This window comes from Photinus pyralis, unplaced genomic scaffold (assembly GCF_008802855.1).
Source record: "Photinus pyralis isolate 1611_PpyrPB1 unplaced genomic scaffold, Ppyr1.3 Ppyr1.4_LG3a, whole genome shotgun sequence".
NCBI classification, from domain to species: Eukaryota; Metazoa; Arthropoda; class Insecta; order Coleoptera; family Lampyridae; genus Photinus; species Photinus pyralis.
Window position 1 is genome coordinate 2,655,500 of NW_022170509.1, and position 26,554 is coordinate 2,682,053.

General features: G+C 37.6%; 1 protein-coding gene across 5 annotated transcripts in view; it reads right to left on the reverse strand.

Annotated features, from left to right (window-relative positions):
* The window catches only part of LOC116165255 (lysine-specific demethylase 6A), an 84,589-nt gene that overhangs the window by 8,257 nt on the left and 49,778 nt on the right, over positions 1–26,554 (reverse strand). For 4 of the 5 annotated variants that reach the window (XM_031479532.1, XM_031479531.1, XM_031479530.1 and 1 more), the window contains 4 exons: positions 6,163–6,338; positions 5,980–6,108; positions 485–710; positions 26–358 (listed from right to left, as the gene is read on the reverse strand). In XM_031479532.1, the coding sequence (XP_031335392.1) occupies positions 26–358; positions 485–710; positions 5,980–6,108; positions 6,163–6,338 (864 nt within the window). Of the gene's footprint in view, positions 1–25; positions 359–484; positions 711–5,979; positions 6,109–6,162; positions 6,339–20,349; positions 20,704–26,554 lie in introns of those variants that run through there. The other variant, XM_031479533.1, reaches the window with a different exon arrangement.

A 26,554-nucleotide genomic window follows, 5' to 3' on the forward strand; every position in this document is an offset into this window, starting at 1 on the left:
TTTAATTGTCACGTTGGATACTTACTGACTAGTGGCGCTCGGCATTGGGGCATTTGCTAGATGTGTTTGAAGGAAGGTAATTCTTTGGGTGAGACGAGGGTTCATTCCCATAGAAGGAAGAGGTTGACGGGCAGTTTTTGAAGGTATGTACGATTCTAGAGAAATTTCTAATAAATTCTGATTCGACAGACCGTTATTAGAGTTTAGGTAGCAAGCGTAGGCGTCGCGGGCTTGTCCACAACTTTCATATAAAATCCCTAAATTAGCCCAGGCAGCGGAGTGACACTTATCCAATTGCACAGCACATATGTACGCTTGTAAAGCATCCATAGGCTGACTCTGCTGCTGGTAGAGTACTCTACAATAATAGAAGATAGTAAATAAGTCAAAAGCGGTCACATTCAAGAAACAAACGTCTAATCTTGTCCCAATGAAGATTTAAATGTTAGTTTCTTGGACGGAAGCATTACTGTTAGCTTCTTACCCAATGGAGCACCATGTATCTGCGTTGCCTTCAGATTTTTCTACAGAATTTCTGTAGGCAATAAAGGCATCGTGAACTTTACCAATACTAGCATAACAACGACCTAGTAAATAAAGCGTTTGCCCTGAGTGTGGTTCAGCTTCTATTGCTCTTTGAAGGCAGTGGATAGCTAATGGTATGCGATGATTTTTGTCACCGAGAATATCATGACAGTGATAAAGCCATCCTAAAAAGGGAAAAATTCATTACAAGACTACCATAGAAAAACGTTCACAAAATCAAACAGCGCTCTCAAATGCAACATACCAACTAATTAAATTTGTTAGTAAAAGTGGTTAATAACATCACGTATAAACGACAAGTTTTCTTTCTTTAAAACTAAATGAAAATTGTATGTTGAACAAAACGATGATTAAGCCTAATAGTGGTAGCAAGATTTCCCTTGACGTTCCAATGGACCACACAGCAATCCGTCGCTAAGTCAAAAGTGGTTAAACAGCTGCAGATGGACTAAATCCTCTGCTAAAAGGAAAGGTTAGTATTTTTTAACCTTTTCGCTGCTGCACCCGTATATTTGCGTGATTGAAAGGTGCAACCTGTGTGCGTTACCCGTATACACTGTGTCATAGAGATCTCCGAAACCATAGAACATACAACGATGGTCAAACTAGGGAAAAGTTGCGCAAATAATCATTTACTATCATGCTGTAAAGTGTAAAGGGAACCAAAATAACACAAATTTGCCGTTTTTGTTTTTAAGACATATTCATAACCTTTAGGGTAATTATAATCAAGCAAATTTAATAAGAATAGCATCACGCATATCGTTACAGAAAGTATTGATATTCAGGGTTAGGTGGAAGAGCAGGGCGCGATATCTATCGTCGACTGAACCTCGCCCAGCTATATTAAACTTATAGTTATTTGATGTATCGGTTAAGAGCATTACAGACAATTATTATTATTATTATTATTATTGTTGTAACCGAAATTTTCTGGTTTTCTTTAAAGCATGATAATAACTCTTTAATTGCGTATCTTTTCTCTGATTTAACCCATCGTCGTCTATGGTTTTGGAGGTCCCTATCCATATCTTGTACAGAGTAGCAAGATTCACAAATTCACACTGTGCGCATCTGCTGTAGCGTAGGCGGTACAAATTTTTTCGCTGTATTTTGTGACAAAAGCATGAAACTCGGTACACGTGTTCATTAGGTCCAAATAAAACTTTTGACCCGCAGCACCCACCGAAATTTTCGTGTGGGTTCAAAATTTGAACACTTTTGTTCAAAAGGGTGTTCAAAGTTTTAAACCTGTAAAAAATGACGAATTTCGGCATTCTAGGGGTCGTTTTTGAATGATTTATGGTCGCTGGTGCCAATGGCGGCATTAAAAAAGTTGCATATCTGACCCTTAGGCCCCAAATTTGGATTATTTTCAAAATAATGGTTAAATTTTGAATTTGATAGTTTTAACCCTGCATGATGTTTCGGATGTCGATTCCAGTTAGTTTGGACGTGCACTACACGCTAGAAATGTTATATTGAAGTTAAAACAGTTTCTGGTGTGTAAATAGGCCGTTAATCGTTCATAAATTTCTTCAAAATTTGGAAATTCCATACTTGAAGGATTTTACCGTTTTTGGTGTCGTTTCCATATAATTTGTGGTTGCTGATGCTGATTTTGTATTCAAAAAAAGATGCGACTCATAGTTAGGCCCGTTTCAAACTATTTTACCTATTAAGAGGGAATGTTCGGCGCAGTCATACGCTTGTTGGCCCGGATTGCAACAACTATTGAATGACAAAGAAAGACGAAAGATACTGGCATTTCATTAAGATTCGGAAGTGGGCATGTTCTCTGACGGGGTATGCCGCTTATACTTATTGCCCTCCCGTCATCGCTTGTTGGGAAATGTCTACTTCCAATCAGTCTTGAGCTCACTCCACGACAAGTAACATCTCGCAGCGAGCTAGTTCCGTCCGACTCGTATCCCTTGAAGCAAGAGTGTCGCCAGCTATGGCCCAGAGAGGAGGGGCAAGTTGACATATGAAGGATAAAAAAATTATTAATTGTAGGTATAGTGCAGAGCACATAAAGTTTTACTCTTGTAACTGTCTTACCTCTACAACCACAATAATTGTAATAAGGAATTATCGCCCAAGAAAACCAGGACACTTTGGTTTTTGGACTGGTTGCTTTGCATTTTGCTACTTTTTTAAATCTCTAGTGGAGGGCATCAGCCCTCCCCTCTGGCTACGCCCTTGTCTTAAAGTCAGGATATCGCAACGATACCGTGAAACGCGATGGATCGCGACGCAGTGCCTGGGGGTGCCCTGAACTCTACGCGCATATTGATAGACCGTTACCACCATGACCAATCAGAAGCTGGTTCTGGTCGCCAGCCTTCGAGAGCCTCTTCAGCACATCAATACACTGGTAGAAGACTGAACTTTTAGTAAAAGTTTATCAAATTTAGCCCCATGGAACTTCGATGCACAGACTTTGTGCCACTTTGCTTTGTTCTGAATAAAAGCAGCTTTAATCCCCTTCCCTTCGTTGAGTTGATGCACCAGATAACCGGCCTCTAGCATGTATGCATAGGGTAGTAACTGCTCCAAGTTCGTACCAAGAGATATATACCTCGTGTTATTCTTCGCAAGCACTGGATTACTGGCAGAACACACAAGTTTTTTGTTGAATTGCTCTGCCATAACCAACACACTTGCCAGTTCACCGTCAGCGCACCGCTGACCAGTGAGACTAGCGCCGCCAGAACCGCAGCTTCTGGCTGGTCAGGTCATGGTGGTAACGGTCTCTCAATATGCGCGCAGAGTTCCTACAGCGACACGCGCAGGGCCTAAAACGCCTGTGACTCGCGGCCTAATCGTACCGTCCGCCGTCTGAGATACTTTGGGGGCTGCCTCGGCGACTTCAGGGCACGCGTTTCACGGTATCGTTGCGATATCCACATTTCCAGGGGCACGAGTCGGACGGAACTATAAAAAAAAATAGCTCGCTGAGAGGTGTTACTTGTCGTGGAGTGAGCTCAAGACTGACTGGAAGTTCAGATTTCCCAACAAGCGATGACGGGAGGGCAATAATGGAAGCATAGGCGGCATACCCCGTCAAAGAACATGCCCACTTCCGAATCTTAATGAAATACTCGTCTCTTTCGTCTTTCTTTGTCATTCAATAGTTGTTGCAATCCGGGGCAACAAGGGTATGACTGCGCCGAACATTCCCTCTTAATAGGTAAAATAATATGAAAAGGGCCTAACTATGAGTAGCATCTGTTTTTTGAATACAACATCAGCATCAGCAGCTACAAATTATATGGAAACGACACCAAGAACGGCAAAATCCTTGCAAGTACGGAATTTCCAAATTTTGAAGAAATTTATGAACGATTAACGGCCTATTTACACACCAGAAACTGTTTTAACTTCAATATAACATTTCTAGCGTGTAGTGCACGTCCAAATTAGCTGGAATCCACATCTGAAACATCACGCAGGGTTAAAACTATCAAATTCAAAATTTAACCATTATTTTGAAAATAATCCAAATTTGGGGCCTAAGGGTCAGATATACAACTTTTTTAGTGCCGGCATTGGCACGCGAGATCCTAAATCATTCAAAAACGACCCCTAGAACACCGAAATTCGTCAATTTTTACAGGTTTAAAACCTTGAACAAAAGTGTTCAAATTTTGAACCCACACGAAAATTTCGGTGGGTGATGCGGGCCAAAAGTTTTATTTGGACCTAATGAACACGTGTACAGAGTTTCATGCTTTTGTCACAAAGTGCAACGTTTACCTCGATATTCAGTTGTACCGCCTACGCTACTGAGAAAGTAATCATTTAGCTTTCTTTTGAATATAATCACGATACAATTTGATCAGTTGTGAGCACAAATTCAGTAGCACGTGTTTTGGTGTAAAATAATACAGCACAGGAATCCTTCAACCAAAGTAAAAACTCCACAGCGAAAAGGTTAAATCAAATTTCCCTTTCCCTAAAAGGTCGATGTGTTGTATAAAGTTGGCGATCGGGCTCAAATCCCATGGGTTTAGTTTTCCTAGGCAAGAAAGAGGTTGATAAAATAAAGCCGCTAGTACAGTTGAATCTTATAGTATTGGTATCACTCCTAAAAACCGCGAAGTAAAGCAGGACGGATCTAGAAATGATTCATCGTTCCGGGTGTAATCCTTTCAGATTTAGACCTACTTTTTGTACTTCAAAATTTGTAAAGCGTTATATGTCCAACCAATTTTAAAAATCCAAACCCAATCAGAAAATTGAACAGTATGCCCCCATACCTCTTAAAAGCCACAGGTACGCACACCAAAACTTTTGAGGCCAATCGAAAGTTTTATAGAGCTTTATAGCGTCATTCCAGGCGCGTGTAGACCTATTTTCAGAGCTTACCAAGCGTTTTCCAGAATGGCCCATTGCAATAAACGGTCGACAAACTTTAAACGGCTCTAGAGCACATTTGAACCTTTGTTCAAAAAACAAGGTGTCTGAACTGTGTGGGCGCTTTTCGGAGTACTATAGGTGCCCGGAGCTTTCTACATCCTCTTGAGAATCTTTTACAGAACTTGTTCAGAGCTTTCTGGGATGTTTCTAGAGCCATAGTGTTCCTAAAGACCATTTGAGTTCTGGAAAACGTTAAAAGACTAAAGGAAATCCTTTGAAACTCTTTATAAAGCAATTGAAGGCTCATTTCAGGAGTCCTTCTCAAGCTTACCACAGTATTTCCTTTTCCTAAGTCTTCAAGTGCTATGCGAGAATGTCTTCATCTTCTCTTTCAAAATAGTTCTAAGAACTTCAAGGCTTATGTTCCTTCCCAAATGTTCTAGACCCTTCCCAAACTCTTTTTGGCTCATTTTCAGCGTCTTCTACGCTTATCTAAAAAATGCACTTAACACTAACGTGTCTCTAAAAAACTTTTGAAATGTTCTGGAAAGCGCTAAAAAGTCTCTGAAAAACCTGGAAAGGCTTCTTCTAAAGCGTTATAGCGAAACTGTTTTGGTGAAACTAAGAGAGGCAGAGAACTATGTAGAATATGTTAAGAGGATTGAATAGAGATGTGGAAGCGAAGGTGCACAGTATCAGTCGCACTGGGGTTTCTGTGGAAGGTGGCGAGGAAAACGCTAAGCAGATGAAAATTTTCAAAAAACATCAAAATGAGTCAATTTCTGATCTTTGCAAACAAATTAAATTTTGCAACTTGGCTCTTGCTTTTTTTAAGGGAAATTAAAATTTTTGTATTTGGTCTCCTTGTGACAAAAGACAATTTAGGCATTTTTCTTAATTTAAAACAATTGGAACTACCTTACGAAGCAGATAGTAAAACGACTCCAGACAACTTTATTAATCAACCAATTTCCGACACTCTTTTATGGATTAAGAAGAGATACTGTCTTTATCACTTACACAAACCTTTCAGTTAAACGAAAACTATTAAAGCAGGCAAATGGGACTTACCTAATTGGCGAAAGATGTCGGACCGCAATGAGGTACCGATACCTTTATCCCTCAATAATAATTCGTATTTTTCTTTCGCGCCCTTTATTTTACCTTGTACTTCTAAGACGTGCGCAATATGAAACTTAACTGAAACAAGCAAATTAAGAAAAAGAAATGCGATTAATGTACCAAAAAACCTACTGTTACTCTGTGATGCTGTGCAGGGACTACTGTCGGTTAGAGCGAGCTGGAAGTGTTTTAAAGACGACTCATACTCCTGGGTAACTTTGAACATCAATCCCAAACGTAAATGGACTTCATTGGCCTTTTGGAATCCGGGTGAAACGTACAAAAGCTGTTGGAACGCTTTAACTGACCTGCAACAAAGAACAACTCATCAAAAACCGCTTACTTTGAGGTATTGCGACAGTTACAGGAGCGTTTTTGTTTAAAAAAAGCGCTTCCCCTCTTCGCCTCAAGACGTTATCAATCGATCGTTTGTAACTATTAGTTGCAATCAAGGTGTCATTGATTTAAATATTTACGTAATGAGACAGCCGTGTAAACAGACCTCGCTAGTATTTCAAAGTTATTAATTTAAGATAAACAATTATTAATATCGATATATCGCATTTCATTCGTGATAATATACGTAACGGAAACGGGCTATCGTGGGCATTGAAGGCAGACATCCTTCTCTGATAGTTATTTCTCATAGGACGATTGGCATGGTATTCGGAAAAAATGACGCGGAGGTTTAGGCGGTCAGAGGAATCGAACCCCCATATAGAATGTTGACATTTCACGTGTCAAGTACGCCCACCAAGGCCCTTTCCAGGTTGTATGTTTTAAAGCTATTCCCGCAACGTAACAACATCCCCATGGTTTTTCTCACTCGCCGCGTCCCATTTATCGACCACAAACTGTGTCCCGGCTGAAACGTCCCCGAAAAATTTCTAGCTGTAAAACCTTAAACATCCCACCTCTTCGCCACCCACCTGCGTCAGATACGAAAAAAAGTACAACACGATATTTTCCTAATTCATATCTATAAATCGACAATTTTCTGCCAATTCACCGCTGCTACAACCACAAACAAAAAGTCCTCCTAATTAGAATCTTCAAATGAAAATTTTTGGACCTTTTAAAGATGATTCAGGAGTCTCCGCAACCCACTTCTTCGCCACAAAATTTGCTGTGGCACATTCTGCCTTTGCAGCTCGTCCTTTTATGCATAATAATAATTGTGTAACAAATTGGTTCAAACCAGTTCAGCCGTTTAGTCGGAAATGAGAGTTTGGCACACTTGCTTCCTTTAATGGCATATGCCAATATGTGTGCCAAATTTGGTTCCAATCGGATCAGCCGTTTAGCCGGAAATGAGAGTATGGACAGACATCATCGAGTCTTGTTCGATTCGAATGGTGCCTCAAAACGTGTATTTTTGTCAAAAAGCGGAGGGGGGGTCATTTTTTATCCCAATGCAATATCCTTATTAACGTGTGAATTAGGAGAAGCTTTTGCATTGTTAATTTTTCATGCGTTTTTTAATGTTTCGAGCTTCTGGAATTTGTTCGAATTATTTTATTAAGTTTGTCGAATTAGGCTAATTATGCGTTTGTGCGTCACGGCCTTTAAATACCGTGGTAAATGTACTCAAGACGGAATTTTTCTTATGTACGAGATTAATTCGAATAATTGATAATGAGATATCAAAATTTGTAGGAGATGGCTATACTCCAAGAATAAAAAATTAGTCGTTGCACCCGTGCGAGTTGCCGACGAATATTTTTCACACGTGACTTTCTATTTGGATACTTCAGCGCAAAACCAATTTTTAACAGCGCGATAATTCGCTTTTTCATGGCAAATAACCCTCAAGCAGACGGAAAGGGTGGAATCCCGGCAGGTCTTTCCATTACAATGAAGAATTTTCAGAGCAATAGTACGTCCTTCAGTAAAAAAAAAGCCCGGTACGTAGATGGAGGGACGGGTGGACGGACGGGATGGAACTAGAATGCTACTCCGCTATTGGATTGATTTTAATTTAATTGTAAGTAATGGAAATCGATTTTTAATACTGCAAGACAAAAACCGAATGCAATCCTTTCATTTACCCTACACTGCTACACCCTTCATATTATAAAACGTAATCCACCCCAACCCTCCAATGGTGCAACTTTGACCTGACGGTGTAGTTTTTTCATTACGCGTGGTTTATAATAAAAACAGATTGCTGAAATTGAGAAACAATTTATTCAAATTCCTTAATGTTCAATACACCCCGAGGGGTTAGTCAGTGTGGTAATCTTTCGTACGCATGACTGGTAGTCACTGGTATCCCCGTGGTAGTCTCTGGTATTTCTGTGGTAGTCTATGGTAGTCACTGGTATTCTCTGGTATTCCCGTGGTAGTCAATGGTAATCTCTGGTATTCCTATGGTAGTCAGTGGTAATCGATGGTTTTCTGGTGGTAGTCTTTGGTATTCCTATGAGCATTTACTAACTTTTTTATTATTTTCCATTTTGCTTGTATGTAGGTATTTCCGGCATAAACTATGGTTTTTGTGATTTTGCCTATCGAATCGCATACTTTTTAAATTAATTCGATTGATTGTTGCAGTGCTGGTTATTGAAGGTGACGATTCAGTTTTAAAGATGATAGCGATTCAATCAGTAATAATGTATTTGTGTTGTGTGTTTAAAAACATGCCTAGGTCGAGGCCAGGGTTTCCATGATAATCACATATATCTTAGATCTGGATCTAGACCCTTTTTAGAAGATGATCTTGTATCTAGATCTAGATTATATTATAATAGATCTTCCACTAGTAGATCCAAAGATCAATTTTAATTATTTATGTTATAAATGTTTTTAACATTGGAGGAGTAAATCGTTTCTATATTTAAAGAATAAAATACTGTGTTCCATTCAAGTTTTTGGGATTTAGTGGGAATAGTCATTAGCACAACGGGTAGTTTAGCTTAGGGGGTAGTATCGGTAATTGTTTACAGTACAGGGTGGGTCAGCGATTGCAAGCAGTATATTGTCAAAATTATTACTTAAATTTTGATTCCAGGTTTTATAGCTTTTATTCCGGGTTAAGTAAAAGTCAAATAAATACATCTATGAAACAAAAAATATAGCTTACAGGGTGTTTTTTTTGGTAGGTCCAAAGTTGCAAAACTTCATATTAAAAAATCTCACTTTTTTAACAGGAACGCCCTGTATATTTTTCTGTCATCATTTAGATCCTCCAAAAACCTTCAATTTTTGATAATAATGTGCAATACCTATCTGATAGTTTTCGAAATATCTTGGTTTTCCTGGGTTTTATATTCTAATCTTAAATACGTTATATGTAATTTACATAATAGTGAGGTGGACATGCAAAAAAAGGCAATTTTTATCTATCTCGTCCAAAACGAAAATCATATCGATTAATTTATTTTTCAAATAATTTATTTTAAGTCCAAAAACTGGAGAATAAGTAAAAACATTTGACTATAAAGCAAATTTAACTTAACTCCTAATGTCATCCAGTCAGTGATATTAGTAATTTTTTGTCATATTCACCTCGTTATTATGTAAATTAGAACTTATTTCAGATTAAAATATAAAAAGTAGAAAAACCAAGATATTTGTTTATGTTTTTACTATCAAATTTATTCTCTAGTTTATATAGACTTAAACGAATTATTAGAAAAATGCATTAATAATAATAAAAAATATGATTTTAGCTTTGAAAGAGGCAGATAAAAATTGCGTTTTTTTTGCATGGTCACCTCACTATTATGTAAATTACATATAACTTATTTAAGATTAGAATATAAAACCCAGCAAAACCAAGATATTTCGAAAACTATCAGAGATAGGTATAGGACATTATTATCAAGAGTTTAAGGTTTTTGGAGGAGCGAAATGATGACAGAAAAATATACAGGGTGTTCCATTTAAAAAAAGTGAGATTTTTGAATATGAAGTTTTGTAACTTTGGATCTAGAAAAAAAACACCCTGTAAGCTATTTTTTTAATGTTTTATAGTAGATGTATTTATTTGACTTTTACTTAACCCAGGATAAAAGATATAAAACCTGGAATCAAAATTTAAGTAATAATTTTGACAATATACTGACGCTTGTAAATGCCCAATTTTTCTTACAAATCTAATTATCTTTAAAACTATTAGTTTTTCGGATATTAACCATATAATAAAAAAGACGTACAATTACACGTAGAATTCAAAAATGCATTCAAATACAGGGTTCTATTTAAAAAAATGTACCATTTGGGCGCCCTACTTTGTGGGCGCATCTTATATAATTCGAAGTGGAGAATATTCAACCACATCATAATACAAAAGCGCTCTATCGAAAAGTCTTGTCTTCAAGGCATTAAGTTACTCCGCGCAATCGTTGACTCACCCCTCGACTCACCCTGTACAACTGATTCATGGGCATGCCGCCGCCAGGTCTACCCGAATTTTCCGAAAAACACGTTATTGTTATGTAGGTAAGCACACCACTTTGCCTTAAGTAGTAATTCAGATGTTAGGCGATTATTATAATTTTCAAAGAAGGACTTTTTCGCATCATTTTTCTTGCTGTTTTGCGAATTTTGCATAGATAAAAGTAAAACCTGAAGGGGTTACACAGAATCAGATAAGTACCTAAGCGTTTTCCGAATAATGAATCAAATCCACCCGTGTAAATCAGATTTACCTATGGAGGATCTATAAAGATCTAGATCATTTTAGGACGATCTTGATCTAGGTGCGGATCTTTGATCTGGATCTAGATCTAGAATTAAAGGATCTTGCCCAACATCGGCCAGATACAACTCCTTATCTCGCTGCCATCTGTGTGGTAGTCTGGAGTAGTCACTGGTATTCATGTGGTAGTCACTGGTATTCATATGGTAGTCTCTGATATTCATTGGTAGTCTCTGGTATTCATGGGGTAGTCTCTTGTAGTCACTGGAGGTCCTATGGTAGTCTGTGGTAGTCTTTGGCAACTGGTAGTCTTTCGTACAACATTTTGCTCATGTATTACCTCCTCGATACACCCCTAACCGTGAATTGAACAACTTCTTCTTTGCACTATTAAAATATGGACAAATCGGAATCCTACTTTTCTCTCATAAAACATAATTTCTAATAATAATCGATTTTTAGCGCATTTTTCACCGTTCATCATTTTAAACTTTTTACCATTTAATGTGCACACTAGACGCTTGTATTTTGGTCCTTGATTCAAAGCTTGCTCGGTTTTAGCGATCATTCAGAGACCCAAAATCCTAAACTAAACCCCAATTTAATTGATGTAATTTATTAAATCGTTTATTAAATCATGGTATTCTCTCCTCTCTTTAGAAACTGGTTGAAGACTATGTATCCAGTTTACTATTACTACATTTCCCTTTTGAGCGCATTTCCAGAAAAAATGAGCTATTGTGACCACTTTGTCCGTCCTCCGGTCGCTACTAGATCTGTATCTTAAGAAATTTTTATCTGATTTTATTATTAAACAAGTTATAGTAAAAAAATCTATTTTTTTTCATGTTCCATACTTTAAACTGGTGCCGTTTATTAACAATCCTCGAGATCGTTTATAATTTTGTATTGTCTGTCTGTCTGTTGTTTGTGTGTCTGTTGTCTGTCTGTCCGTGTGCACGATAACTCAGATAACTGTGTTTGGAAACGTCGGATCGTTTTGAAAATTGATACGCATGTCCTGAAGGATATAAGAAAGGCCTCTTATTGTTTTTCAGTTACGCAGACCAACGGGTCAAAAAATTGCAGCCCAAACCTCCAAAAAAGGTGGTTCTTTTGTTACAAAGAACATAATATGAATGTCCGGTTTTTTATGTTAGTAATTATTCCTTAAACCTCAATCGACTATGTAGGCGAATTAAAAAATGTGCCCATGCGTAACCCCTGCGCCTTTCTTATTTGTGGACGAATATTTTTGCTTAAAGATCTTGTAATTTTGTAAACAATAAAAAAAACACACAAAAATGTTTGAAGTACTTACCACAAAACATTCCTCACAATTAACGGATTATCTGGTGGTTTATGGACCCCCTAAACAAAATCAAACAAGGAAATGTGATGTACTAAAAAAAATTATTGCACTCACAAAAGACGAAGTGAGTGGGAGAGGCTTTTATGTGCATTTAATTTTAAAGGGTGATTTGTGGGGGTAAACAAAATCAAACAAGGACACAAAAATATTGGAAGTACCTACCACAAAATGATTAGAGCCCTCCCAATAGAAAAATAGATACTACCACCCCTGCTACTTCATCCTGGTTACAGGACCAACTGACAATTTCTGTGAACTTCACAAATACCAAAAAATTTGCAATGCGAAACAAAAATGATGAAAAAGTGTCCAAACAGTGGGAGGAATTTTCATCGCCAAATGCTATTCATGTCCCTATTACATATTTAAATTACACCTGCATTTTTTTCCTAACAATTCTTCTGCTTTTGCTAGGTATCATCGCTCTTCTCGTCATCACCAGCTGCGCACCTTAAGCTCAAGCAAGTAGGTGATGGACAATCAGATAAATGCTCTCAGCTCCGCCCTATTTTTCTTATGTGTTCACGGGCCGCAGTTGACGACCCCAGAAGGTAATAAAGGAAGCAGATGGAGAAGAGAGTTGGTTGAACAGATGACAAGGAAGGAACACCTGCCTTAGCAGGTGCTCAGGTAAACACGCGGACGCGAAAAGAATTCAACGTCCTTCTGCGTGCGGACAAAGTTCAAATTTTCGCTTCTCGAAAAGGTGCAGGCAGAATCAAACGGAGAGAGAAGTGTCACAATAAAGTTTATTATTACGTAATGGAACAAGGCCGCAATTTTTCCGCTATTAATAGAAAAATATGACACACTCGCATGCGCGCGCGGAATTCTCGTCGTGTCCTACTTTTCTCGTACTATTTATAATCGGCATACGGGATAACGTGGATGTAGGTGTCAAAAAACTTCGTTTTTATTATCTGGTTTTAGAAGGTGATATGATTAAGCGTGTCCCACTTTCGGCTCCGTCCGCTCTCATTATGTAAGCGCTATAAGTGAACGAACTAGACAAAAGACATCTTGTTCACATGCTATCAACCCAATTTCTTTGAGCTTTAGATAAGCGAGGTTAACAAAGAACAAAATTACCAACAAAGTAGTCATTTAATTCATTTAATTTTTGGAAAACTCTCAGTGCCGTAGAGGCGAGAGTTTTTTCGCAAAACAAAACAAGATATCCATTACGTACAAAAACGGTATTGCATACCACGGCTGATTTAGAATCGAATTTCGTTGTGAATGAATCATTTTAACGTGGAGATCAAAGACCTCTGGGAGTAGTGTGTAAAATTCGTAAGATAAACATTTCCTCGTAAAACCGTGAGTAGGAAATGGCGCTTTAATAATTTGGGGAAAAAAAATCGGCAAGGTCGTACGATTCAAAGTTAAAATGCAAAGTCAAAGGCAAGGTTACAAAAATTCGTATGCGAACTTGATTGCAATTGTAACGAGTTTGCGTAACTTGACATTCAGTTGGTGCAAGTCGCGAAAATATTCGCCGGCGGCGCCAATTTATCAAATTTCTAGTCTCGACTGAACGCAAATTAGGCGTCCATACGCGAATTTAATTGCCAAGTTATCCAAGACAGAACCGTTTGATACCTAGAAATGGGCGATGGACCAGAGAGATGGACAAACTGATGTTTTGAGAGACTAAGATGTCACCAAGCCAAAATCAAAAAATGTTGGATTCATTTGATATCACTGAATCAATTTCAAAATTGCGACGAACACCTTGGGCACCACTATTACTGAATTGTAATCCTAATTCTGTCGTTGAAGTTAACAACAGATTTTCATCCGCCCTTTTTTTAATGAGACACTTCTATTAAACGGGATTCTCACTTTGCATTACAAAGTCCCTGTTTTGGGAGGAGTTACTTACACATTCTAATTACAAAAGGAAACATAATTAACTCTCCTAATTTTACTTTGTTTCAATGTAATCCAAGGCCTCGGAATAGCTCTGATCTGCAGGATTATTTACTTTTGTACCGGGGGTTACAAAACAGTTGAGCGCTAAGTACAGTATAACCAATACAATGGAGTGTCCCAGGACCCCACAGATACCTGAAAACGGCAATGAAAGTCCGATATGTAACTTTGCTCACCTTTCCGTTTACTACCACAAATTCAATAGGGTTCTTACAGGCCCGTGACCAGGATGAGGTAGCAAGGGTTGCAGGTATTTTTCTAGGTGGGGTATCAGATTATTTAAAATAACCGGGAGTTTCTATTTTATTTTATTTTTGTTCCCACATACTTCTGATGTTTGGTTATGGTTTAATAAAATCAGTAAATTATTCTACATTTTATACAGGACGATTCGTCTATTAGGAGGGCTGTAGTTTTTGTGGTACCTACTTCAAACAATTTTAACATTGGAAATGTTTATGTTTTCGTATATGGGGCAAAGTTATAAGTTTCGTTCGAGGCCAATAGACAACGATGTCGCATCCAGTGACGATTATACCATACTCGGCCGTGATCGGCAGGTTAAGGAAAAGTCGTGAATACTGTCGATACTGTACTTAGTGCTCAACTGTTTTGTTAATTCTAATTTAAAATTCTCGCACGTGTCAGATAATCTTTAATAGTATTACGACCATGGGGTACGTGACGTTAGTAAGTTCCCCAGGTACGATCGTGAAATTAATAAGAATGGCTACAGGGCACCTTAATTAAGCGTCTTCAAGAAAAAAAATGTTCGAGAATCTCGAAATTTTGCCAATCTTAATAATTAACAGTTCACTTCATTTCGTCATTCTTAAGTTGGTGACGTGATTATCACCGGTCAACAAAAAAATAATTTTTTTTTGCGCATGGGATTTACATAATATATTCTGACTATAAGCAAAAATAAATAAAAAGTGCAATTAGACATAGAAAATATTTGCTTTTACAAAAGTTATAGCGATTTGATTGAAAGCTTTCAGGGGCGAAAATTAAAGCTGGAATCTTTGTTTTCCCTCAAATAAAAAGAAAAATGGAGGGTGATATTTTCCCGCGGTTACTTAGCAAAGAGGAAAAAAAATCCTGGAACAGTTTTAAGGCAATATTCCATGGTTTCCCGTTCAGTGTTTCCTGGGAAACCATAGAGCTGAAAATTATGACGAGCTGACAGGTTTTGCTTTTGCATCATCAGGTATAGAACATCTCTAAAGATGCACAGGTTACATTCTCATTTAGATTAATTTAAGGATAATATGGGAGCTTATTCGGAATAACCAGGACAACCCTTTCATCAAGACATAATGGAATTTAGGCACGTTACCAAGGCCAGTAACCTGGAAGCTTGATGGGAGATCATATTTGGGGGGTTGATGAGAAAAACTTCAGTTGAACATGACAAAAACAGCAAAACTGTTCCATTTTTAAACATTTAGACTCTAAGACAAACAAATTATAAATGTAGGAACGTTACCTTATAATAAATCATGCCTATGTAAGTAAGATTTTATAGGTATTTTTATTTTTTGGTTTTTTGCATTTTTTTCGCACAAAAACAAATACATAACCTTTTTAGCTTCCTAGCATGTGCTAGGTAGCTATTGCGATAGCCGTTTTTTGAACATTTCAAAATTTCATCAAATGTCGACGTTTTAGACCATTTTAAGCAACTTTTAAAGAATAAAATTTTTTTCCGTCTGTATGTACGTACGTACGTACGTATGTACGTACGTCGTTTGTTGGCAATTTTCTGAGAAAACGGCTCGACGGATTTTGTTGAAATTTTGTATATTATGTTTTAGGCATACCGAACAGAAAAATAACGGGCCGGATTTTTGAAAAGAAATTTTGGAGCGCCGTAACGGCATCGAACTTTTTTTTTCAAATAGCAACCTAAAATTTTTATTCTATTATTTGGAAGACCTTATTTTCCTGTGTACAACCTACAAAAAATTGGGCGGGGTTATATTATCAAAAAACGGAGAAAAAAATTTTCAAAGTCAAAAAATTGTGTTGCATATGTGCAAAACGCAACGATCTTGTTTCTGAAGTAATTTAAACGAAATTTCTATGGTAAGTCCCTTTAATAAAAGCAAACAAAATTCATGCGCAAAAATCGTGTTGCGCATGCGCAGAAATGCAATTTTCTTATTTATGGAACATTAGTTTCCTAGCATGTGCTAGGTAGCTATTGCGATAGCCGTTTTTTGAACATTTCAAAACTTCATCAAATGTCGACGTTTTAGACCATTTTAAGCAACTTTTAAAGAATAAATTTTTCCCGTCTGTAAGTGCGTACATATGTTGGCAATTTTTGGTTTCAGCTAGGAAGCTATTCTGTCAAGAATTTGACACCTGGTTTTGTTCTAATTCTTATTTGTGGCTATACAAGCAATACAATTAAGGTATATATGTCCCATGCGCAAAAATGCTGTAGACCGGTGTTATTGGTGCAAATTAATAACTGTACAATAAACGATCGGTGTCGAGCGCATGGAGCCTCTAAATTTTGTACATTTTGGCTGGTAAAGTACCTACTAAATCATGGTAATGTGTAGAAATATTCACTGCAGACGCAAATGTTGTCTAAACTATCTTTATGAAATAAACCGCATACCAAAACAGTTGAAAGTGCATACAGTTTAAACCTTAGGAAAAATGAAAGCCGTAGAGGGTTACATTTTGCTACTGGCAAGGATCACTTTTTCCATATCGGTCACCGAGAGGGGAAACCCGGCGCACCATCCGCATCTTCCATAACACACCGATTTTTCGTATCGACCGCCGATTAACTTCGAAGGCCTTTTTCGTATCAGCCGGTGACTACCATCGACCGCCTTATCCCTCGAAAGGGGAAGGGACATCTTTCGCATCTTCCGTAGACCACCGATTAACGATCTTGACATACACTCGACTCGCAATAAACGTATATCCCCCTTTTATGTGAACTTTGTATTCGGATTGTGGAAATTTTAAGGCTTCTCCCGCAAATTTTTTTTTGTTGAAAACGCTTAATTAAGATGTCCTCTATCCGCTATCGTACCTGGGGGACTTAATATCGTTACGTAATCCGACCATGTTATGACGCTTATTATTCAGAAGGTTTACGTTTGCGACACGAGTGAACTTGCGAGCGAGTGATCCGAGTGAATAGGGGTTATTTGTGTTTCACGCCCTTCCAGTGCACATACAAGTATAGCCTCTTCCCGTTTCAGAAATAATAAATATGGAATCGCAAATTTCAAAATTTATCCCGAACGTAAAAAATTGAAAAATCCTTTAAAGTAGTTTTAAAATGGTGCAGTGCACTTAAATGACTTCAATCAAGATAATACCGATAAAACGTATGAAATTTGGACACAACCTGTATCAAATATTTCTTGCATCTACCTACTATCTATAGCTATCTATTTCAGTGGTGACATTTCGTTATCGTATGGATGGGCGGACAGATGAGAGAAAGCATAACATTTACCATTGACGAACATTTTTAGAAAATGTCACTTAATGGTTGATGGGTTCGCAAAAACACATCATTTTATTTTTTTAATGGGAGTGACAAAGCGCTAATAATTTTCATTTTTTAAAAATGAGCTTAAAATGTTTCAAACAAATTTTATTCCTGAGTGAGGGGGGCGATTTTGAAAAGAAAACATCTTCAGGTGAAATGAACGAAATGTCAGATATGCGTGCGCCATACGAAATTAAATAAGCAAGTCGCTAGTCATCAGGGAGTTTATAGACCTCATTATTTAAATATTTAGTATTAAGTACGACCTTGAAAGATGCACGTGATGGAGCGGTACTTCGTACTTCACCATTCTGATTTCTGATTCAGCGGAGCGCAGGGAAATTTTTATTATTCGGAAAAGCGGCACCCACTTCGACAAATTCGTTGCCTACGGCGGCGGTTTTAATTTTTAATTCCATCGCACCGCCAAAAGTGAATGGTAATTCGAGGATGTCGAAAATCAGACGGAATGTGCCCACTCGTTTTTATTTGTTTTCGTCTATGCCGAGATTGTATGTAAACCATCGAAGTGCAACAAGAGACGAGGTAAACGCCCCCTTATTCCGATCGACCGCGTTCGACGAAGATTCTCAACGGATTCATAGAATGAATGCCGTTAATTGCAAAACGTCATTGGACGTCTGGGCTATTTTGACGACGTAATCGACGACGTGTCCAGTTCAACGAAAAATTGGAAAACTGATGTTACGGTTGCGGTGAAATTGTCACACTGTAAACAAATAATCATGTTTACTTCAAGTCTGTACGATAAGAGCTGGAAACAAACCGCAGTTATCTTTTGAAGTTTCCTCAATTTTTGTAAAAACATTATTCCTGTTAATTATTCATCCCATCGTGCCAACGACGGGAAAAAGAAATTCGATACTATCCGGAAGATATCTACGAGCTCTCAGACCTTCCGTTCAAGAATTACGGCAAACCACACGATTTCAAGAGTCGAATCAATAAAAATACCAGTTGAATGTAAGGACTGTTAGAAATGTCCCCTTCACCACAACCAATCAATGCATGCACGTTTTGAAGCATTTTTGATAGTGATGAATATCCAAATTAGTGTTTTGCCCCCCTCGTTTCAGTAAAAGATGGAAGTCTTCGGCCACTTTTTGTATACTTTCCGAACACAGATTTCCTATGGGGAGCAAATTTTAGTAGACCTAATTTGAGTGAAGCAACGGATATGTTAAATAAAAAGAAAATTGGCTCTGTTGGCATTCATGCTTATTACTTGAGAGCACCAGGCCCAAAAAGTGAATTTATTTATGAATCAATTTTACTGAAATTTCGCTGGAAGATGCTTTGAAAAAATTGCGCATAATTCTTTCTGACTGAAGACTGAAAAATTGAAAACACCTAAAAAACTGGATTGTGTACGCACAGAGTCAACTTTCTCAATTGCAGAGGCATTTTTCCGGAAAGTATTTTTCAAATAACGGTTTGGATTAAATGACTGAAAAACAATTTGGTTTACTTATAGGATTATATCTCTGTCAATTTAAGCGTATTCTCTCAAAATGTCTTTAATTGTATTTCCAAAGTTTTCCCTTGTCCAACCAATATTTCCCATGCACAATACTTTCCCAGAATTTCTCTTATTTCGAAGTCATTTAGTCAACGACTATATTTCCCGAATTATGCAAAATTTGTAAAAAATTATAGAAACGTTTCAGAAAATGTTGGAAGAGTGAAAGAACATTTGACAATGTCTCTGGAATATTTAAATAATTTTCAAAATGCTTCAAGACAATGTTTCAAAAATGCCTCGAGAATATTGAAATCGTTTTATAAACAATTTTGGAAATGTTCCTCAAGTGTGGAAATAAATGTGTAGGAAATTTGTAACAAATTATAGAAATGTTTCGTACGGTTTTCCCGTGATAAGTGGAAAACCGTTTCCGTAGGAAAATGCGATTTGTGTACCAAATTCGGTGGGCGGACTATTTTTGAATTCTGTCCAATTTTTGGACGAGCGAAAGCAAGTGCGGATTATGCGAATCGAGTCGTTCTCACGCACTACGGGGTGTATAATTAGGGCACGTCATCGTGATTTACCGTTGGAACATAATAACAACGTCCAGCAACTTGTACGCTTCCCACTTGGGAGTCTATAAGCGCACTTGCAAGTGTGGCCCTATTTGAAGGGTGCTACCCTAGCTCGACTGTACCGAATTTCAAAAATTGGCGTACGTGCCGAGAGGAACAGCGTGAAATGGCGATAAAATCATCGCGCACGTCGTATGCACGCGACTCTACTATTTTCGAAAATCCTCTACTATTTTTATCATTTTTCAAGAAAATAGATAAAAAATTGGGCCAGTTTTTAAGTACCGTGACCTACTCAATGAGCACGTGATGGACAATGATAACAAATGCGCTATTACTAATATCGCGCTAGCATGCGACAGTTTTGAAAAAAGTGCGAAAGCAATTAGGGCACAACTTCGATAGGGCGATAAAACGTGCAGTTCCAAGTTTGTATTATGGCGAACATCAAAATCGAGGATGCGTTTACGCTTTTGTGAGTTAACTGTAGCTTGAACGTAATGTAGTATTTTTTAACTGTACATTGCGTACTTAACTTCAATTTGTCACAATCGTTAACAACGCCGCCGATTGTTATTGTCACAACGTAAGGTATTTAATATCGTGACGTCACTATACTTTAAAGTGCACCACAGAGGGGTGCTCTGAGATTCACAGCTTGCAACATGGCGGAGGTGTACGCTAAACCATCCCGATAGTCCCCGTAGTGTAGGGAAAAGTAAACAAAAAAATCGACAGAAATCGAAAACTCAGTCCGAAGGGAATTTTTGAAGGGCTACTCACCAATGTCAAATCCAAAAGCGGCACAAAACATCCCTTGTCAACACAATCGCCTATCGAAACGTAACGACACTACAACGATTAGAAAACGGAATCGGACAGTAAAACGAAACGGAACGCACTTAAATAGTCCAATTAATCCTATGTAATAGTAATAATAATAATAATAAAATAAATGTAAATAAACAAAACAGTTTATCAGTTCAGTGTCAGGCGAACTCCGCACACCTCTCACGTCGCACACCTTTACTCCTACTAACTGCACTAGCGCTACGAAATCTAAAAGCACCCTAAATACTATATGGAAAATGATAGGGTACGACGTAGGTTGCGACGTGAAGGAATTGCACGCACCTCTAACACCGCCGACCATACGTACCAAAATCGCTCGAAACACGCGTAGCATTCGGAACTGCACGAATACAACGTACTCAGGGCGCAGGCCTACGTATAGAGGGGCTCGACCGCCCCGCGTATCCCCAGCTCTTTGTTTCAATGCACTTGCACAAATAACATATTACGCAATTGGAGTGCGCCCATATCAATTGTCGCGCGTTTTGTTTACACTTAACAGCAGCTCGTTTTAGATTTTTCGAGCGGCGCGCCGCGTTGCCCCCCGAAAGCCAAGCCCAGGTAGATGAAGAAGAAGAGCGAATTCCTAAACTTTTGTTAGCCGACCGGAAACCGGATAAGTCTCAAAATTCCTTCGGCAAGTCCGTGCGCAAAAAAAAACCGTACCTGCATAATTTCTCATAAACCAGCCGAGCTGAAAAAAATTACCAGAAAAGGGGTCAAAACTTGGAGAGACAGAGGCGGCAGGTAGCATACGAGAAGCGGAGGTCGTGAACCGTCAGCGGTCTCGTCTTGCTATGTCTAACGTGGGTTCAATACACTACCGCGCGAGTCGAAATGCATTCGTTGTGACATCAATACACGCGCGCGGCCGAAAAAAACAAAACCCAAGCATCCTCAGAAGACTTCGACCGGATGGAAAGCATTTAGATTTCCACTATTACTCTAAAAAATTACTCGCATTACATCATCCTCTTAATTGCATACCCGGGGAGGGGGAGTAACTGACATACTAGCTGTAGATACAGAGTACGTCAGGTACAGTAATAGTTCACTGTCTGACTAATGCCTTTTTTTTAAGAGAATCTATGCAAAAAATTGCTAATAGCATAAAAGGTCACGCTGTTACTCACGCCGTTTCCGGAAACTATAATACCTGTCATACTCTACGCACACATTAATTTATTACGCTGAAAACCTTTGACGAGATGACAAACTTTTTATCCGCGAAACAATTACGTGACGTGAGGAATGACAAAACATCAATCTTTCGGTACCTACAGTTCGAATTTATCGATGGAAATTGCGTGTTCCACGTGGAAGTTCAACAGGTTGGCGTTGCGTTAAATAAAAATTGGAGCACACGGATCACGAAATGCGTTTAAATTTTCAAAATATTACACGCGCGTCATAAAATGGTCGCGTGTCGGCATTCGCCAGTTCCGTTCCGTGTGGGAAAAAACTCGTGCGCAATTTTCCAATTCAGTCAAAAATTTCTGACTACTGAATCGACGTGGGACTTTTTTAAGACGATGAAGAATTTCCAGCGACGCTGCACAAAATCTTTTTTCCCCGGCGCCACCCCTCCGTGAAAAATTGAGATTGTTCTTCTCACTGGATTCGCTTTTACGCACCGTTTGAATAAAAATTTTTCATAATTGAATGACTCCGTCCGTCCTTCCATCCATCATGTTTTAATGTGAATTCCTTTATAAAATTTGGGAGCGATTTGGAGAATAAATTCGATAGTAAGCAAACGGGGACGTTTACAAAAAAATCATTGGTGTTTTAGCCACGCATCATTTTTTCAACTATACATAATTGTTTTATACAGGGTGTGTCTTTTTCCTTTTAAATACAACATTATGTATATTAATCAATTTTTAGATTCGTTACAACACTTGAACGTTTCGGAAATAGTCTTCAGATTTACTGCAAAATTTACTTGATTACCTATAGACTTTTGCAACCCAATACTGATTTTCGTAGCTTTAATAATGTGTTGTCTGGCCACTGGAGGCATAACAGTCGTTGCCAGAGTTATTATAGTACCTAGCTAATAGGAATTTCGTGGGTGAGCATTAGTGGACCCAAAAAATTTGAAGACCCTTCTAGTTCTAGATACCTACGTTTTATTATTGCTGTGTGAGATTTATTGTTTTTTTTTAATGTTTAATTTCGTTTAACTTCGTGAAAGGAGCGTCTTACGAAATATAAAAGTAAAATGCATTTTCCACCACCACCGCCCATGACTAAACCAACAATTCCACTGCTCAATGTACACGAAATCCAGAACTTCATAACCCGTACACGAAACGTTAAAATGTTTTTTAAATGCAAATGATTTTTATAAGGTGGGCACTAGAGAAGACACAAATTATGTAGGGTAGGCATGTATCCGCCTAGGTCCACCCTTAACTACGTGACTGACTGAATATCAAGAAAATACAGTTTATTTAATAGAATATCTGAATATGCATACGCAGAGAATTCAAAAAGAACCAAAATTTAACAGTATGTAAAACACGAAATTAAAATAAATGTATTCATAATTATAATATATAATAATATAAAATATAAAAACAGGACAGAGCACACATTTTGACTGGGAATATGAATGCCATCATACAAAGTGTAAATCTCAAAGTTAATAAAACCATAGTTATAGACCGATATGGTACTTTCTATTGTAAGAACTGTCTAAATTCTCCCTTCAATATCTCTTTGATTACCTTCTTTGTTTTTGATATAGAATACTTCGCATTCACCCTAAAGGGAGGACTTTCTAAATTTTAGATGGCAGATCACCAATCTTTGATTAAATTGAACGGGGAATTTAGAAATCATCTTACTTCCAATTTTGAAAGACTACATATCTTTGTTTGACATATTTTTTCCTTTATACCATACAAATGGACAACAGGAACTCACCGGAATTGGAAATTAAAAAAACAAAAAGGTAGCCATAGTCGATTCCACGGTAACTTGGAGAGGGTCCTTACCACTCTCAGAAATTGCATGTTCATGATTGCTTGCTTGCTTTTCGTTTGCACATATGTACCACAAGCCGTCCATAGCATACGACTGTGTATGCACAAACTATTTTTCCCGGGAAACATCGGACTACCCAACAGTTATATTAGTTTGTCTTGTATATATGTCACAATTCAATCCAGAGCGAATGTGAGAGGTAATTTGTTGGTTATTTTTAAAAATCGCATTAACCTTATTTTCTTTACCATTTACCAGTACAGGTTTGTGTCAAGCATCTCCACTAATGCGATTATTAATAAACAGGGCGCACATTTTTTTAGCATTTTGAAAATTAATTATTTTTTTGACCATATGAATGGTTAGTATACTACTTGATCCCAAAGTTGCGGCATTTAAAGGTCTTTTTCCCATGTTCCGCTTTTAGATTTAGAATTAGAAGGTGGCAACTTCTTATACGTGCGTGCATTATCATTTGATTAAATCGATGTCCTCCAATCGAGCTGCTCCAAGTGTAAAACTCAATCTGTTGACTAGCAGATTTACTGGGACATTGAGAAATTTGATTGTTTTTATTATCAAATTAAAGCTGTTGTTATACAAACTCGCATAAACAAAAATTTCATCGACATATGTATCTATAGCCGTAATAATAGTCGTTTTAACTTGTTCCATCCGAAGACGATTACTAATCAAGGGATGCTGGGTTATATGTCACTTTCAAAATCATACGGTCAATGTTCATGTGAGAAATTATAGATCGTCATTATTTAAGGTCTAACAAGTATCCTCCGTAATGAGAAATTGTATGATCACGAGAATCTATCAACGTTCGACTGTGCAGATTATATACCGGACAATGCATTATGTACCTGGTTGCTATAAGCCTCTCCGCACAACATGTAATGCGACAGTGCTGCAAGATCTCTTATATTTCACTTCCGAGATACTGGATTGGAAATCCATAGACGACTCGGGTAATCTAATTCTCACCAATGCAGAGAACTTGAGCAACCAAATCAACTCACACAATTTGCATGGGAGACATCGCTCATAAAAAATAATAAGTTTATTCCCTATTAAGTACAATGCTAATGTGTCATTGGATCGTCATACAGTGTAAAAAATTCAAAGTTACTAACAGAAAACGTTTTTAAAAGTTCCATCAGCCCATATTCAAATGAATCTAAGAATTTTATTTTAACCTTTGGTAGACTCCAAGTATAACAGAAACTAACTAAGTTGGCGTGTGTCACATAAGTGCCATAAGTATTTTGGTTCCATTTTTTAACATAAAAATGCAAGCTTTTAGTTACACAACTACAAAGCAACAATCAAATTTCTTTTTGTCCGCGTAAGTCTGCTAGTCAACTGACTGAGCACAATAATTGATCAACATTGATCCTTTAAATCTGAACTATTTAGTATTTAGTTAACTAACAATACAAGCACGTATAAGAAGTTGCCACCTTCTAATTGAATATAGAAACGAATGTTTATAAAGCGGAACATGACAAAAAGACCTTTAAATGCCGCAACTTTGAGATCAAGTAGTACACTAACCATTCATATGGCCAAAAAAATAATTAATTTTCAAAATGCTAAAAAAATGTGCGCCCTGTTTATTAATAATCGCATTAGTCGAGATGTTTGACACAAACCTGTACTGGTAAATAGTAAAGAAAATAAAGTCAATGCGATTTTTAAAAATAACCAACAAATTACCTCTCACATTCGCTCTGGATTGAATTGTTACATATATACAAGTCAAACTAGTATAACTGTTGGGTAGTCCGATGTTTCCCGGGAAAAATAGTTTGTGCATACACAAGTCGTATGCTATGGACGGCTTGTGGTACATATGTGCAAACGAAAAGCAAGCAATCATGAACATGCAATTTCTGAGAGTGGTAAGGAGCAAGCAAGCAATCATGAACATGCAATTTCTGAGAGTGGTAAGGACCCTCTCCAAGTTACCGTGGAATCGACTATGGCTACCTTTTTGTTTTTTTAATTCCCAATTTCGGTGAGTTCCTGTGGTTTTTGTATGATACAAAAGAAAAAATATATCAACCAGAGATCTAGTCTTTCAAAATTGGAAGTAAAATACTTTATTTTTTTAAGAATTATGTTGGCTTAAATTTCAGATATCCAACGAAGAAAAACATGCAAATTGTCGACGTGGGTGATATAGGTGACACGATCAACAGGGCATTGGTACACAAGGCATCAATTTCATACCGTTCAACTTTACTTGTGTCGTACAAAATGCTACATACAGTAGGTACCTACTTATAAAAACATATGATAAAAATCCATACACAGGTACCAACAACTATGGCATAGAGGGAACCAAAGGAGGTATTGCAGCCATTCCGAAATTGAAAGAAACGTACAGCAGAAACTATTCGTTGCAACAAATAAACTCCAAGAAAATAATAGCAAATTTCTTGGATTGTATATAATAACGAAAGTGTGAGAGTATACTCAAATATAAATCAGAAAGAACCCGAAGATTACCTCCGAGATCACCTCAATGCATTCACGGAGAAGCTTAAAGGATCCGCTGTTGTGGAAATCATGTTACAGTTTAGGTGAATTTTGTCAAGATTAATTCTAATTGCACGATTTCATTTTGATTTGTGGCTATTATGATGACCCAATAATACATTAGCATTGTACCTTAATAGGGAATAAAGTTATTATTTATTATGAGCGATATCTTCCATGCGAATTGTGTGGTTTGATTTGGTTGCTCAAGCTGCATCGGTGAGATTTAGATTGTCCGAGCAGTCTGTGGATTTCCAATCCAGTATCTCGGAAGTGAAATATAAGAGATCTTGCAGCACTGCCGCATTGCACCTTGTGCGGAGAGGCTTAAAGCGATAATGCATTGTCTGTCGTCTGATATATATATATAATCTGCACGGGCGAACGTCTATAGAATCTCGTAATCATAACCTACAATTTCTCTTTAGGGAGGGTACTTGTTACGACCTCAAATCATGATGATCTCTTAATTTTTCACATGAACATTGATCGTATGATTTTGCAAGTGACTTGTAACCCAGCATTCCTTGATTAGTAATCCTCTATTGATGGAAGCAGTGAAAAAGGATATTATTATGGCCATAGATGTCAACGA